This window comes from Podarcis melisellensis, assembly GCF_964234715.1.
Source record: "Podarcis melisellensis genome assembly, chromosome: 15".
Classification (NCBI taxonomy): domain Eukaryota; kingdom Metazoa; phylum Chordata; class Lepidosauria; order Squamata; family Lacertidae; genus Podarcis; species Podarcis melisellensis.
Window position 1 is genome coordinate 41153921 of NC_138532.1, and position 14493 is coordinate 41168413.

Here is a 14493-nt window from a genome sequence, read left to right on the forward strand (position 1 = left end):
TCCTCCTTCTCACCACTGCAACCCGAATGCTTATCTGCCTCTCCGCCTGGTCCAGCAAAAGCGGTAGATACCCCTGCCAGCTTGCCCATTGGCTGCCTGCTTGGTGAGCCAGCCAATGGGAGCAAGGAGGAGGAGGGAGCACGACAGCTGGCGACGGTGGCAGTGAGGCAGAGTGGGACTCACCAAGAGTGTTTTTTAGGCCCTCCAGAAACCTCAAACCAGGCCACCATGGAAGCAACCCTTGTATCTTTTTCACCACATTGACCCATGAGAAGGAGATATGGACAGACAGGTGTACAGTGGTACCTCAGGTTACAGGCACTTCAGGTTACAGATGCTTCAGGTTACAGACTCGGCTAACCCAGAAATAGTACCTCAGGTTAAGAACTTTGCTTCAGGAGGAGAACAGAAATTGCACGGCGGCCGCGGGAGGTCCCATTAGCTAAAGTGGTCTTGCTACAAAGAGGGTCATACAGCAGTACCTCGGTTTACAGACGCTTCAGGTTACAGATTCGGCTAACCCAGAAATAGTACCTTGGGTTAAGAACTTTGCTTCAGGATGAGAACAGAAATCGTGCAGTGACGTGGTGGCAGCGGGAGGCCCCATTAGCTAAAGAGGTACCTCAGGTGAAGAAGGAGAAGAAGAAGAGGAGGAGGAAGAGGAAGAGGAGGAGGACGAGGAGTTTGGACTTGATATCCCACCTTTCACTCCCCTTCAGGAGTCTCAAAACGGCTAACGTTCTCCTTTCTCATCTTCCCCACCACAACAAACACTCTGTGAGGTGAGTGGGGCTGAGAGACTTCCCAAGGTCACCCAGCAGCTGCATGTGGAGCAGCGGGGAAGCGAACCCGGTTCACCAGACTACGAGTCCACTGCTCTTAACCACTACACCACACTGGCAAGAACAGTTTCAGGTTAAGAACGGACCTCCGGAACGAATTAAGTTCTTAACCCGAGGTACCACTGTACTTCCAAGACATTTTGCAGGCTGAGTTAAAGTAGGCCGTTCCCTAGACAGGACGGATGAGAGGTTGCCTGCTCTTCATGGGGTTACACGTCCTCCAAAGGAATGGGTATGAAATTTGGGGGGTCCTCCTGGATCTTTTGCTGTCGCTTGAGGCTCAGGTGGCCTCAGTGGCCCAGAGCGCCTTCCATCAGCGTCGGCTGGTGCCCCAGCTGTGCCCCTGTTTGGATGGGGACAGTCTAACTACTGTTGTCTATGCTCTGGTAACCTCTAGGCTAGATTACTGCAACCAGTGCTTTTTTTCTGGGGGGACTCAGGGAGACGCACACCCCTAAACATTTTGTGAATCTAAGTTTGGCCTCATTGAGGGGCAGTATTTCAATATGAGTAGGAAAATTAGAGTATCCCTAAATATTTTTTTGTTCGGAAACTTCAGCTGGTGCAGAATTTGGTGACCCGGTTGCTCACTGGAGCAAGATGGTTTGAGTATATCTTGGCTCAACTACACTGGCTGCCAATTGGTTTCCAGGCCCAATTCAAAGTGTTAGTTTCGACCTATAAGGCCTTAAACAGCTCAGGACCACACTCACTCTCAAGCGAAGTCTGCTTGACCTTATATCATTTCCTTTTTGACACTTCTAGCAAGTTTTTCCTTTCTGAATTTCCTTTTGATACCGTTGCTTCCTTTAACAGTTCCCCTCTTTAAAAAAGCAAAACTTCAATTTCATTGATTCCTCCCCCCGCCCTTTTCAAGATTATGAGCATGCATTTTTTATTCCTAATTTGAGCCGCCTTCAATATTTTACAGAAAACCGCAGGAGATCATAAAGAAACTGTTCAAAGCCAGAACTGGATTGATGAGACGTACGTCGAAATCTCGTCCACCCCCTATTTTATTTTTAAAAAATGAGGCATTCCTGCTTATCGGTCTGGCTTGCGACAGGTGAAGATTTAATCAGAAGGATTTCCAAAAATACTTAATGTTCCACAGAGCACTTATCAATGCAGCGCAGTCCGTAGACGCAATTATATTCTGCGGAGTTAAACAGTCCCCTGGTGTCATAAGCAATTAGACTTCCCACATTTTCAATTTAAAGATGGCCTTCACAAACTCTTCTCTTCTCCTGCCCCTTTTTTACTTTTTATTTTAAATTATATTCGATTCCCGGAACGGAGAATGAAAGGGAAAAATAAAGAGATTGTATATGAAGAGAGATGAAAAGAATTGGCGACCACTCGGGATTTGGGGGTGGGGAAATGGGGGGGGGGGGACTGGAGAACCAGGACTGCATAACAAAACGGATCAATCAAGAAGTGGGAAGCCAAGAAGGATGAGCGAAAGGGAGAGACGCACTTGCAACACCGAGATAAGAAGAGGTTGCTAGATGAGGCCCTTCTAGTCCAGCATCTTATTCTCACAGCCAGATGCCAATGCGAATCCTGAAGCATTCTCCCCTCCCATAGTTCCCAGCAACTCATATTCAGCTGGATCGCTCTATTGGTTAGAGCATGGTGCTATTAATGCCAAGGTTGCAGGTTCGATCCCCAGAAGAGACAGCTGCAATTCAGGGGGTTGGACTAGATGATCCTTGGGGTCCCTTCCAGCGCTATGATTCTTTGATTCAATAAGCGTTGCTGATTCTGACTGTGGAGGCAGAGGACAGCCATCGTGGCCAGTGGCATCCTTGATCTCAGCCACCATCGCTGGGTTGAGAGCGGGTACCAGGAAGCTCAGGCAGGGGCCCAGGAAGTGTCAAATGTGGCCCTCCGATGCTCTCTATCTGGCCCTTGGACCTCTCATTGGCCAGGCCCACTGATTTGCACCATCCTTGGTTGTTTTTCCTCTCGCTGTGCCCCTGACTTATCCTCTGTCGGAAGTCAGAGGATAAGAGGATAGACAGAGGACATGTGTTGAAACAGTGCATATATAAAAATATTTTAAAATGTTTGTTGCTCCACCCACTTTTGTCTCTGGCTCCACCCACCACTGGCATTCGGCACCTGGGAAGTTGCTCAGAGGGGAATGTGGCCCTTGGGACGTTAAAGTTTCCCCTACACTGCGGACACCAAAGAAGCCATCCTGCTTTAAGAACGGTGGGGACCATGAGACATTGGCACAATGTGGAAGGAAATGCTTCACCCCAAACCAGGCATAGGCAAACTCGGCCCTCCAGATGTTTTGGGACTACAACTCCCATCGTCCCTAGCTAACAGGACCAGCGGTCAGGGATGATGGGAGTTGTAGTCCCAGAACATCTGGAGGCCCGAGTTTGCCTATGCCTGCCCAAAACTGCCCTTTCTCCTGGGACTTGGGTAGCAGTCTGCGAGGTGGAGGACTCCAACTCCCATAATTCCCCTGGCCATGGATCACACTGGCTGCAGGGGTGAGGAGCTGCCTTTGAACTCCAACTCCCATCAGCAGCAAAACAAACCCCCATGTGGCCAGTGAGGAGAGCTGATGGGAGATGGAGTCCTCCAACATCTGGAAGAACCCCAGATGTTCTTCATTCTTACTCTCGGAGAAGATGGATGCACCTCGTTTGCAAACAGGCTTTATTTTTGTGCCTCTCGGATAGGCCCAAACCGCAGAGATAAGCAGGCGCATATAAATAGCACCGGGGGGCCTTTTGCCAACGAAATGCTTCTCACTGAGCCATCGAAATTCTTCTCTAAAAACTTCCTTTCCTTTCTCTCTTTCCCCCTCCCTCCTCCGTCCGCAATTCTTTGCTTCCTTCATTAAATTGTTGGATTAGCAATCTGTAGACTCTGGATCTTTTGAGATCATCAACAGCTGCTAATGAATATTTTACACACACACACACATATATTAGGAAGATCTTGGCTGCTTAATTATCAGGAGGAGGGGGCTCAGAAATCTTTCCTTCTCCACCTCCAGCCTTGTTTTGCTTTTTTTGCTGAATCATCCCAAGGAGATATTGCTCAGATACTTCTCCATTGGAGGTTGCCCTCCAGTCAGCAACATCCCTGCTCAGAAAGAGAAGGCAGTGAATTACCTGCCATCATGCCAAAAATACTTGCCGTCAGGCCTGGGTGGGCTCCTGCCTGGCTTGAGAAGAGGGGAGAGAACCGTCTTCTCACCAGCGTCATATCTCCACGCCCGTTCTGGTGTGGAGCTGCACCTGTTGAATTCCTGACTACCGCAATCGTCTTAAAAACACAGGAGCCCTGCTGGGGGAGAGCGAGGTGGCAACCTGGCCATAACTCACACGTGCCACTCTGAACTGCCAGTCCTCATCCTATGCCAGGGGGAAAAACCCACAACCAAAGCCATCACAAGCAAAGAGCTTCATCTCAGGCCCTTTCTGTACAGCCTGCACAGAATTTTACCGCTGGAAGGGCCCCCCAGAGGATATCAAGTCCAACCCCGCTTCCCAATGCAGGGTCTGCAACGACAGCATCCTTGTCAGGTTACCGTCCAGCCTCTGTGTAAAAAGATCCAGTGAAGGAAGGAGCCCACCCTCCATCTGCCCCACAGTGGAGCACATCAGGATGCATCTCTGAACTTTCATCCAAAATCTGCTCCCCTGAAATTCCTGGGCCCTTGTCCTTAGAGACGCCAGTTCTCTTGGGCTTCTTTGTGAGACCAGGACTTCTCCATTTGCACACACAACACTTCATTCATTAGCAAGAATAGGAAAAGAGGAGGGCCAAGAAAGCAGAACCACCAAAGCAACCGCCGACATGAGAAACTGGCGTGATTTTTGCAAAAGCGCCATCGGTGGGAAACAGGCAATGAAAACAGTGTGATGGCCGATTTGTGCAAATATGGTATAGAAAAGCACATGTGTGCATAAATAGCGCGAGAGAGATGTATGTGCATATAGAGAGATTTGGGTTGTTTTGGAATATGTTTGCAAATTCAGATAAAAGATGGTGTGATAAATTTATATTTATTCCTTATGACGACTTTATATTTTTGTAACTGTAAGCCTTTTCCTGTCACAAGCCTCCTTGAGCAGAAGGGTGCCATACAAATAAACAATGATGACAGTGTGCATATAAACACACTCACACACATGTGTGCGTAAGATTGTAATGTGTGTAAGTATGTAGATATAGAAATGTGTGTGTGTATGCATATCTGCAAACACATATGTGTTTGTTTCTGTTGTATTAGTTCAATGTAACATCATACCACTCCTTTTTCTATTTAATCACAGTGGTTTATGATTAAGCAGCAGGAAAACCTATTCTTTGAAAAGCTGTGCAGCTGCATTTAGCAGGTTGTGGGAAAGGGGGTGTCAGGAGGGGCGAAGACCCATTTCCCTCAATTCTCGGGAGCCCCAGATTAGAGCTTCTGTCTCCAAGACGTGCTAAACAACAGCTGTCTCCCCAGAATCCATCTGGGACCACTACCTTCCAGGAAGATGAGGACCGGGAAGTCCATTCTCCTTCAATTCCAGGCAGTGTTGAGGTTTTTTTAAGGCAAATTACTGCTCAGCGCGCCTCTCCTAGCAGAAAAGTCACCCCATCTCAGCAGGCACCACCTGGCACGCTACCAAACATTTAATCCACACCAGGGCTCCTTGCCTGCTCACTCTCGCCTGCTCACAGCCTCCCAGATGCGCATTTTGCCTTGATAGCGTGGGGCTCTTATTTTCCCACAAACACACGACAATGAAATTAAGCCACACTGGGCCCCTTCTTCGGGGGGGGGGGAATGCTTTCTTCCCCCAACATCCAAGCCCCCCTCTGGAAAAAGGTTCAAAGGGGATGTTAAGATACTAGCGTTTTCGCAAATGTGTTACCTTTCATGTTTTAGCCTCTCAGGGCAAAATGGAAAGAGCTAGCACTGTGCCAAAATGACTGACAATTTGTCGCAAACATTTCTGGCACCGCCAAATGCCTTTTCGCCACCCCCGCACTGCCAAGGCCTTCCTTGCAGAGACGCCTGCTTGATCCTTGCCCACAGCGACATTGCCGCGCGGCCAAATCCAGCTGGCAAGGACAGGATCCTGCACTCCAACTGGCCACAAAACCCGGTGGTGGTTTGTGTCTACTATGGGATCCCTGATGGGCTGTGGAATTGCTGGGATGTGATCACTGTAGGTTCCCTAATAGGCTAGGATCACCCACGTGAAATATTTCAGGAAGGATGAAGCAGCAGCGGCCAGGGAGAACTGGTTCTGAGCAATGCTGGGGAAAGCTAAATATTCCACAGCACCTAAGTGTTTTCATGAATGGTCTGGGAACTCCTTTCTACCTGAAAACCAAAACTCAAGGATTTTCAGAGCAGCTGCAGAGAGCTGTTACCCTGGCAGAATGATCGCTGGCAGCTGCCTGAAGCTTTTCCTGTTAGAAGAACCATTTCTGCTTTTCTCCCTTTTATTTAATATAAACCACTTAACTTCTATCTGCACAAACAAGATCAAATAAGCACCTTACAGTAATGTCTAGTCACCTCCATATATTTTTCCTGTCTTTTAAGGTCCGTAGGAGATCCATTCTCTCTTATCTCCTAAGAGAGGCAGGGAGATATTTTGAGCTCTATGAGGTGCATCTCCTTCTGGGCAAACTTCTGAGGTGGGTGGGGCCAGAGGCAAAAGTGGGTGGGGCCACTCATGTAAATTTTACCATTACAGCATAGGCTACTTGCTGCACAACCTTCTCTCTACAGGTATCTTGCATCCAGGGAAGCAGGAGCTATTATCCGAGCTCCAGGGCAGGCTTCCAGCCAGGCAAACACATTCAAGGAGGGTGTGGCCTCTGGGAGGGGGCGTGGCCTGGGAAGAGGCCCAAGGGCCAGAGAGAGAAGAACGGAGGGCCACAACTGGACCTCAGACCAGAGATTCCACACACCCTAAGAAGCCATTCTCATGCTCATCCTCAGTAGTAAATATAAAGTGTATCTCAAAATGAGTCAAAACTGGAAGGGGGAGGGAAGAGTCAATTCTCAAATCCTTAAGCCCACCCCAGTTATATTAGGAAATTGCTGTCTCAGAGAGATTCTCATCCAGCTCTAGCAAATTACTTCTGCAAAGTGGGGCTGCCCCCCTCAGGTGGACCCATTTATCCTCTGGCACACGACTTCTGTCAGTGCAGACTGTCACCCAAGAGTAGAAACTTGCCTAATTCTGGATCAAGTCGGATCCTCACTGCTTCTCAGAGGCCAGAAGCAAGTCCTTTTAAAAAATGGATAATCCAAGATCGGTTCTCATATGCGAAACAGGTCTCTAGGCAATGCAACGCTTTTTTGGTTAAGCAGCTGAATGTGTTGACGCTGAGAAGCATCTTGGGTTGAAGGAATTCAGAAGCCCCACCAGTGGGATGCAGTGAGGCCCATTCCACAGAAAAATGGCCGCCAGGTATTTTCACTGTTTGGCTTCCTACGTATTTGGAATGTGTGCGGAGCTGCGCCAGCGCAGGAGCTCCACCTGGCTCTGGGTTGAGGGGCACAGGGCTGCAGAGAGCTTCTCCCACCCCCTTGTTAAAAAGCAAATATTCTGCCACTGCTGTGGCTGGAATGCATGTGGAGCACCTACATGTTTGGAGTGTGTGTGTGGAGCCTCGTGAGTGCAGGAGCTCCAAGTGCCTGTCAAAATGCTTGGAACTCTGGAGCGAGTTGCACAGGCTGTCTATAGATGCTCCTGCTCCCTTTTTATAAAGCAACTACAGTGTTTGGAGCGCTTGTGGAGCCCCAGCTATAGGTCTTACATGGTTTGGAATGCTCATGGAGCTGCAGGAGTGCAGGAGCTCCACATGCCTGGAAAAAAATGCATGGCTCTCTGGATTGAGGAGCACAGGCTGCAGAGAGATGCTTTTTCCTTCCCTCCAAACCATGGGTAGGCAAACTAAGGCCCGGGGGCCGGATCCGGCCCAATCGCCTTCTAAATCCAGCCCACGGATGGTCCAGGAATCAGAATGTTTTTACATGAGTAGAATGTGTCCTTTTATTTAAAATGCATCTCTGGGTTATTTGTGGGGCATAGGAATTTGTTCCTTTATTTTTTCAAAATACCATATTTTTTGCTCTATAAGACGCACTTTTTCCCTTCTAAAAAGTAAGGGGAAATGTGTGTGCATCTTATGGAGCAAATACAGGCTGCGCGACTAAGCCAGAACAGGGAGAGAGAGCGCTGTGCAGCGCTCCGTCTCGCTGTTCTAGCTTCGGGGTTAGCGGCGCAAAGCCTCCGCAGGGCAGCAGGGTGCCTTCATCCCACTGCCCCCCAGAAGCCTCCGCAGGGCACGGGGATGAAGGCTCCCGGTGCCCTGCGGAGGCTCCGTGCAAAGCTATCCCAGCAGCTATCCCAGAAGCCAGAACAGCAAGAGGCTATCACAGAAGCCAGATCCCTCTTGCTGTTCTGGCTTCTGGGATTCAGAATCCCCCCCTTATTTCCTCCCCCCCCCAAACTAGGTGCGTCCTATCATCTGGTGCGTCCTACAGAGCGAAAAATACGGTATAGTCTGGCCCCCCACAAGGTCTGAGGGACAGTGCCCTGCTGAAAACGTTTGCTGACCCCTGCATCAAACACTTTCAGAATATTACCAAGTCATGGCAGATGCTGGAGAACTGTCCATTTTAGCTGTCCTTCTCTTCCAGCGCTTCCAAGTATCCCAGAGAAAAACACTCATGATTGAGACAAACCCACTTTCTGACAGCAAGTGCCATGTGCAGATCATGTGCAGGACTCCCAAGGTGTGAAACTGCACCTCGCCTCTCTAGCAGGACAAGAGCAGGTCTGATTAACTTGGTGGATTTGAAGGGGGAGAGGACAGCTTGCCGTATCTTCCCCCTAAGCTCTCTCCAAACCTTTCCACCTCCATCAGAGACCTAGGAGCACAAGATTTCATTTTGCAAAATAAAAATTAAGTTTCTAGCCCTCTTTAGAAAAATGGTTGAATATACAGGGGCAGGAATCTCCCCCAAGCAGCTGCTGCCACGAAATCTTCCCATTGCAGGCGCTGTGGATCAAACCTGCCGTTCGAAAGCATGTTCTCTGATGCTGAGCTACAGCTGAAGCAGTTACAGTGCCTAACCTGTTTCCTCCCCAGACCAGCCCTGCAAGGTAGACCACCAAGATGGGGGAAAACGAGGCTGAGCAATGTACTCAAGTGACTGCGGATGAGCAAAAATCTGACTCAGCTCTCCCATCAACTGACCCCTCACTGTATGTTTCTCCCTAGGTGGGAAGGATGGGCAGGGATATGAGAGACCTGATGCATCTGAAGAGCAGAGGGCAACCTATCAGCTTACCTACCTTCTCTCGCCTTCAGGACAGGTGGGGAACCTGTGGAGCTCAAGATGCTGTTGGTGTCCATCTCCCATCAGCCCCCAATAGCCCAGGATGATGGGAGCTGGAGTCCAGAAACATCAGGAGGGCCATTGGTTGTCCACCCCTCCTTCCACAAGCGCACATGGAACAAGCATTCAACAGGTGAAGCTTTCTTCCATCATGGGCTCACTCTGAGCATCACAGTTTGGATTTCTGTTTGTTAAGGCAGAGAAGCGGGGCTAGCTTAAAAAATAATAATATGAGGGTGGATGGGGAGGGGAACCTTTTTTCTTCTTTAAATATAAATTTTATTAACATATAAAACATATACATTTACACAGTAGACACACATAACATACTACCTTATTTTCATAACATAAAACATACCTACATTACATAATACCCACCTATACTGTACATATCAACATGCCCACACACCTACCCCACACGGACACCCACCAAGTGACTTGACTTCCAGCCGTTCTTGTTACGCTACTTTATTTTTCCAACTAGCTTAAACGCATTTCATTATTTCTTTAATGTCTTCTTTTATCTTGACATTACTCTCCTTTCGTTTTCTGGATTCACTCAATATCTGTCAGAAATTCTACTTTCCCCACATAAATTCTGATGCATTCCTTAAAGATAGCCCACTCCTTATTCACTTTTTGTACCAGATCTCCTCTTATCCTCCCTGTTTGTTCGGCAATATGCAGTGGCGTAGCGTGGGGGGTGCAGGGGGGGCCGGCCGCACCGGGCACAACATCTGGGGGTTAGGGTTAGGGGGCACAAATCCACGGGTTAGGGGGTGCAAATTACTTGCCTTGCCCCGGGTGCTGACAACCCATGCTACGCCACTGGCAATATGGAAGTATTCCATCATTTTAGATAACAAGTCTGTTTTAGTTGGGACGCTGCTGCTTTTCCAATTTTGGGCAATCAATAACCTTGCCACCCTAGTTGCATACATAAATATTGGTCTGACCTTTTTTTGATTTCCTCTGGCATGACACCTGGGAGAAGGATTCTGATTTGGGGAGGGGAACCTTAACGCAGACAGAGTATTTTAAACCCCCTTGTGATTACCACAACAGCAGAGGCGGCCTCTTCCACACCCTTCAAAAAGGTCGGTCCTCCCTAAACCCTGACAATTCCCCCAACCCTTTTAAAAACTCCCAAGTTTGGATGCCACACTGCGACTCTCCCTCTTCCCCCAAGCTCTTTCCTCCAGTCAAAATCAGCTGAAAAATACCCCCCCCACACACACACACAAATATAGCTGTGATTCCTGCATCACAAGGGGGTTGGGCCCTTTTGTCCCCTTCCAGATCTCCTGTTCTGTGATTGCCTTGCCAGTGCCTTGCATATGTGTCTGCTAATGACAAGAAGGCTTCTTCATTGAAACAGGTGGCAGGGGCAGCAGGGTTAATACCCAGTCAGCTTGGGATGAAATGGGGGGGGGGAATGTTGTTTTCCTAAAAATTAAAAAAATACAACGCTCTGGTTATGCAAATGATTTCCTACACCATTTGTACTACACCAGAGAGATCTCTCTTTCTCCCCATCTCACTGCTGGGAAGATGACAGCTTGGGAGTTTTATTCAGGCGAGAGAGAGAGAGGTGGCGGCGAAAGACACTGGAATTCTTCCCCGGCTCAGATTTCTCCATCAGTGGACTAGCTGGTCTAGCACGCCTTGCATAGAAGGACCCCACTCTACGCCCCTTTACCCTTGCTCTCAAACCAGCTCAAACCTGCCGAGGACCCGAGTCGTGCCCCCCCCTCCCTTCCCAACACGGCCACACCACAGAAGGCGATGCAACTGGTGTCTTTGAAACATCCTAGCGCTCAAATAAGAGGAGGGGGTGCGCGCAGGGCGAGGAGGGGGCTCCCCTCGCTTGTTTATATTTTGTCGAGCGAGGAGGAGCGAGGCGAGCAAGCTCTTTGGCTGCATAGCGGAGGATTGCGGCTGTAGCAACGCTGGACCCCACCGAGGGTGGGCTGAGTGTCGGGGTGACATTGGCGAGGTGGGGAGGGGGCTGAAGTCGGCAGCTTGAGGGCGGGGGTGGAGGAGGAGGGATGGAGGGGTGGAATTTCGACACTGGGAAGAGGGGGATTAAGAAAGCAGGGAAGGAAGAGTGGGGGGAGGCTGCAGGAATGGAGAGAGAGGGGGAGAGAGAGAGAGAGAGAGGGAGAGAGAGAGAGAGAGAGAGAGAGAGAGAGAGAGAGAGAGAGAGAGAGAGAGAGAGAGAGAGAGAGAGAGAGAAAGCGCCCAAGGGAGTGGGTGAAAGGAGTCATGGTGTTGTTTTAAAACGGAAGGAGGGAAGATGGATAAAGGAAATGTGCAAAAGGGAAAACGGATGGCATCGCCGGTGTGCCAGGCTCCGCGTAGTGCAATGTTTGTTCTGCCAAACTGGAAGAGTTTGACGAAAGCTCACGCGCCCTCGCAACAAGGGGTTGTTTTCTCTCTTCTGGATTCGGTGGGTGGCGGGAGGGGGGGGGGGACACGACGAGGACAAAGCGATCCCTGCGATTGCCATCTCCACCGCTGTCCGTGCCAAACAGCAACTGGTGGGTGCAAGCCACCAGAGGGGGGGGGTGTCTCTTTCACAGCTCCCCTCCTGGTTTCTTCCGTGGGGCTGGCACAGGTGCGCAAGTGTGCGGGTGTGATGCTCCTCTGCGCAACCGGCATTTGTTTCAAGCAAGCTGGAGCAAGGGGGGGAGGGAGGGAGGGAGGACACCCAACGAATTGTCCCTGTCACAGGTGACAGGCCGGCTGAGCTTTCAAGGTTTCCACTGACCTCCCAAGGCCAGCTGGCAGGAAACTCGGTCAAATCTAGATTTAGAACTGGGGGTGGGGAGCGTATTAGAAGGGAAACTCACAGTCAGGGATGGGGCAGAAATCTGACCCGGCGTGCATGTCAAGTTGAATCCCACTTTCTGAAATTTGCACTGATCTGAAATTTGCAATGCAGTTTCCCAGCCATACAATGTTTACCATAGAAATAAAAAATAAAATGCCTTCTTTTAACAAAAAGCAGGCATAAAGAGGAAGATCTCAGTGGAAAGAACAAGGAATTTTATATCTGGGGGGTGCGGGGTGGGGGAGATCGCTTGCAAAAAAGGAGTTTATTTGCACCAAACGCTGGTGAGGGTTTAAAAAAACAACAAGCACATTTTGCAGAACTCTGGATATTGGGGAGGGGAAAAACCGAAACTGACTGAGAGCTCTGGAGGCAAAACACTACCACCCCCCAAACCCCAGAACGAGGCTCTTGCGCCCCCCTCCCAGCCCGACTCAAGAAGGAGACCTGCGGAACTCACTGCAGTCGTCCGACTCGTAGCCCTCGGGGTCCACCGCCTCCGCCGCCTCCTCCTCCGGCTCAGCTCGCCGCTTGGCCGGCTGCTCGGCCGGCGCCTCGGTCCCGTAGGCGCCGAAGAGCTGGTCCACATCTTCGTCGTCCTCCCGGGGCGCCGTGGTCTCCGAGGGGCTGACCGCCTGCTGCCCGGCCGCGGAGGGCGCCGTCGAGGAGCGCAGGCTGTTGCTGCGGCTGACGGTGGCCGGGAGCCCTCGGGGGAAGCGGGGGAAGTAATCCGAGATCTGCTTGATGGGTCGGATAGGTCCGGGGCAGACGTCAATGGCCATGTGCTCTTGGATGCTGATGGTAGTCCGCTCGCCTTTCCGGAGTGTCATGCATACGGCTCTCGGAGAATCGCCCGGAGTACGTCGAGGGGGACCGAGGAGAAGGCAGCAAAGGGGGCTCGGGGGTGGAGGTGCGCTTTCCCCGCCGCCGGAGCCTTACGGGGTCCGCTGTGCCCTCGGGATCCCCGGGGATCTGGTCATGCTGCTGGTTCCCTCGCACGCGCTCTCGCTCTCGCTCTCTCCCCGTCTAGATTCACAGACACCGTCAGTGGGAGCAAGAGAAGGCGCGGTGGGAAACCTGAGACGGATCAGATCGGCGAGGAGGAGCGAGGCGGGGTGATGTCACCACCTCGCAGCAACAAAAGCCGAGCCGGGGGGAGGAATTCAGAGGCTGGGGGGGGGCAGGTGGCCGGGCGAGGGGGCAGCGCCTCTCCCCTCTGGCCGCAGAGCCCTCTGGCTGCTGGGAAAGGGGTCTGGAGGGAGTCCTCTGCCTCGTCCGCCTCCTGCTCCTTTCCAATCGCTAACAGGAGGGGGAGGAGCCCAGGCAGGGAAGGCTTCGTGAGTTTTTGCTTTTTTATTATTATTCAAAGAAACCCAACAATTTTGCCACTTGCCTGGTTTTCAAAAACACGCGCAAAACAGCAGCCAGCGCCCAGCCGGACTCTCAGCCGCTTGCGCCTATGGCTCGCGGTCTGCAGGGTTCCATCCTGAGCCACAAAGCGGGGAAACTCGGGTGGGCTTGGTTGTCTGGACTCAGCCGCGTGCCTCTAAGGAAGGGGAGAGCAGGGCAAGGGGTCCGTTCACACACGCATACACCAGCATCTGGGACTCCAAAGAGGTAGCCTGCGCTGAGACTGGAGGCTCTGTTTCCCCTGTGGCAGCTAAACGCAGCTGCCCTTTGGGAATGCGCTCACCACCCAGAATTTATTAATTGGAAGCAAATTTGAAAAGCTCCTGTGCTTCAGCCGAGAGATGGGTGGGGGTGGGGGGTTGGGATGGGGGACGAAGGTTCGTAGAGCAGCTTGCGGGTCAAAGAGAAGCCTCAAGATACTGTCTGCCCTCAGGTTTGTAATCTAAAGGACACAGCAGAAAAGGAAAAGCGAGTGGAAAGGGAGGAGGAGAAAAACAGTCTGAGGCACCTGTTTCCTGGACCAGCTGGGACAGAAAGAGTTCAGGGAGGGGGGACAAAAAAACGGAATCTCAGGAGAGCCCTGATTTCCTTTCGCCTCTCCAGGCTGCAGCTGCATACAGTATAGGCAATCCTTCTCAGAGCTTGTGTCGATGAGTTCCACAGGATCATCACACACTGCGTGGGAGAGGAGCATTTCCATGTGTACACCCTCAACTTACTTCCAATTCTCAAATCCTTCAACAGTTTTCCTTTCCACATAGATGATTTCACCACCTAGATCATCTTCCACACCCTTTTTCCTATGCTCGGCAACCGGAATATAGATGTGACTCAGAAACATGACTTTCTGACACAGGGCTGAGTCAACAGGCCATTTAAAAAGTATTTGAGCATGATTAAAACGAGTGTACTTTTGAGTGGCAAAATCTGCCTTCCCCAGGGGGCTCCAGTTAACCACACTGTGTTTGTGGCCCGGCCGCTCAGCACACAGTCCTTTTGCAGAGTGACGGCTGCACTCTGCA

At 50.8% G+C, this 14493-nt stretch overlaps 1 protein-coding gene across 1 annotated transcript in view; it reads right to left on the reverse strand.

The window, feature by feature from the left end:
* DOC2B (double C2 domain beta) overlaps positions 1-13275 on the reverse strand; it is a 122599-nt gene extending 109324 nt beyond the window's left edge. Inside the window, exon 1 of the mRNA XM_081890572.1 lies at positions 12522-13275. Coding sequence (XP_081746698.1) covers positions 12522-12891 — 370 coding nt within the window. The 5' untranslated portion in view covers positions 12892-13275. The remainder of the gene's footprint in view (positions 1-12521) is intronic.
* Between the last annotated feature and the right edge of the window lie 1218 nt (positions 13276-14493).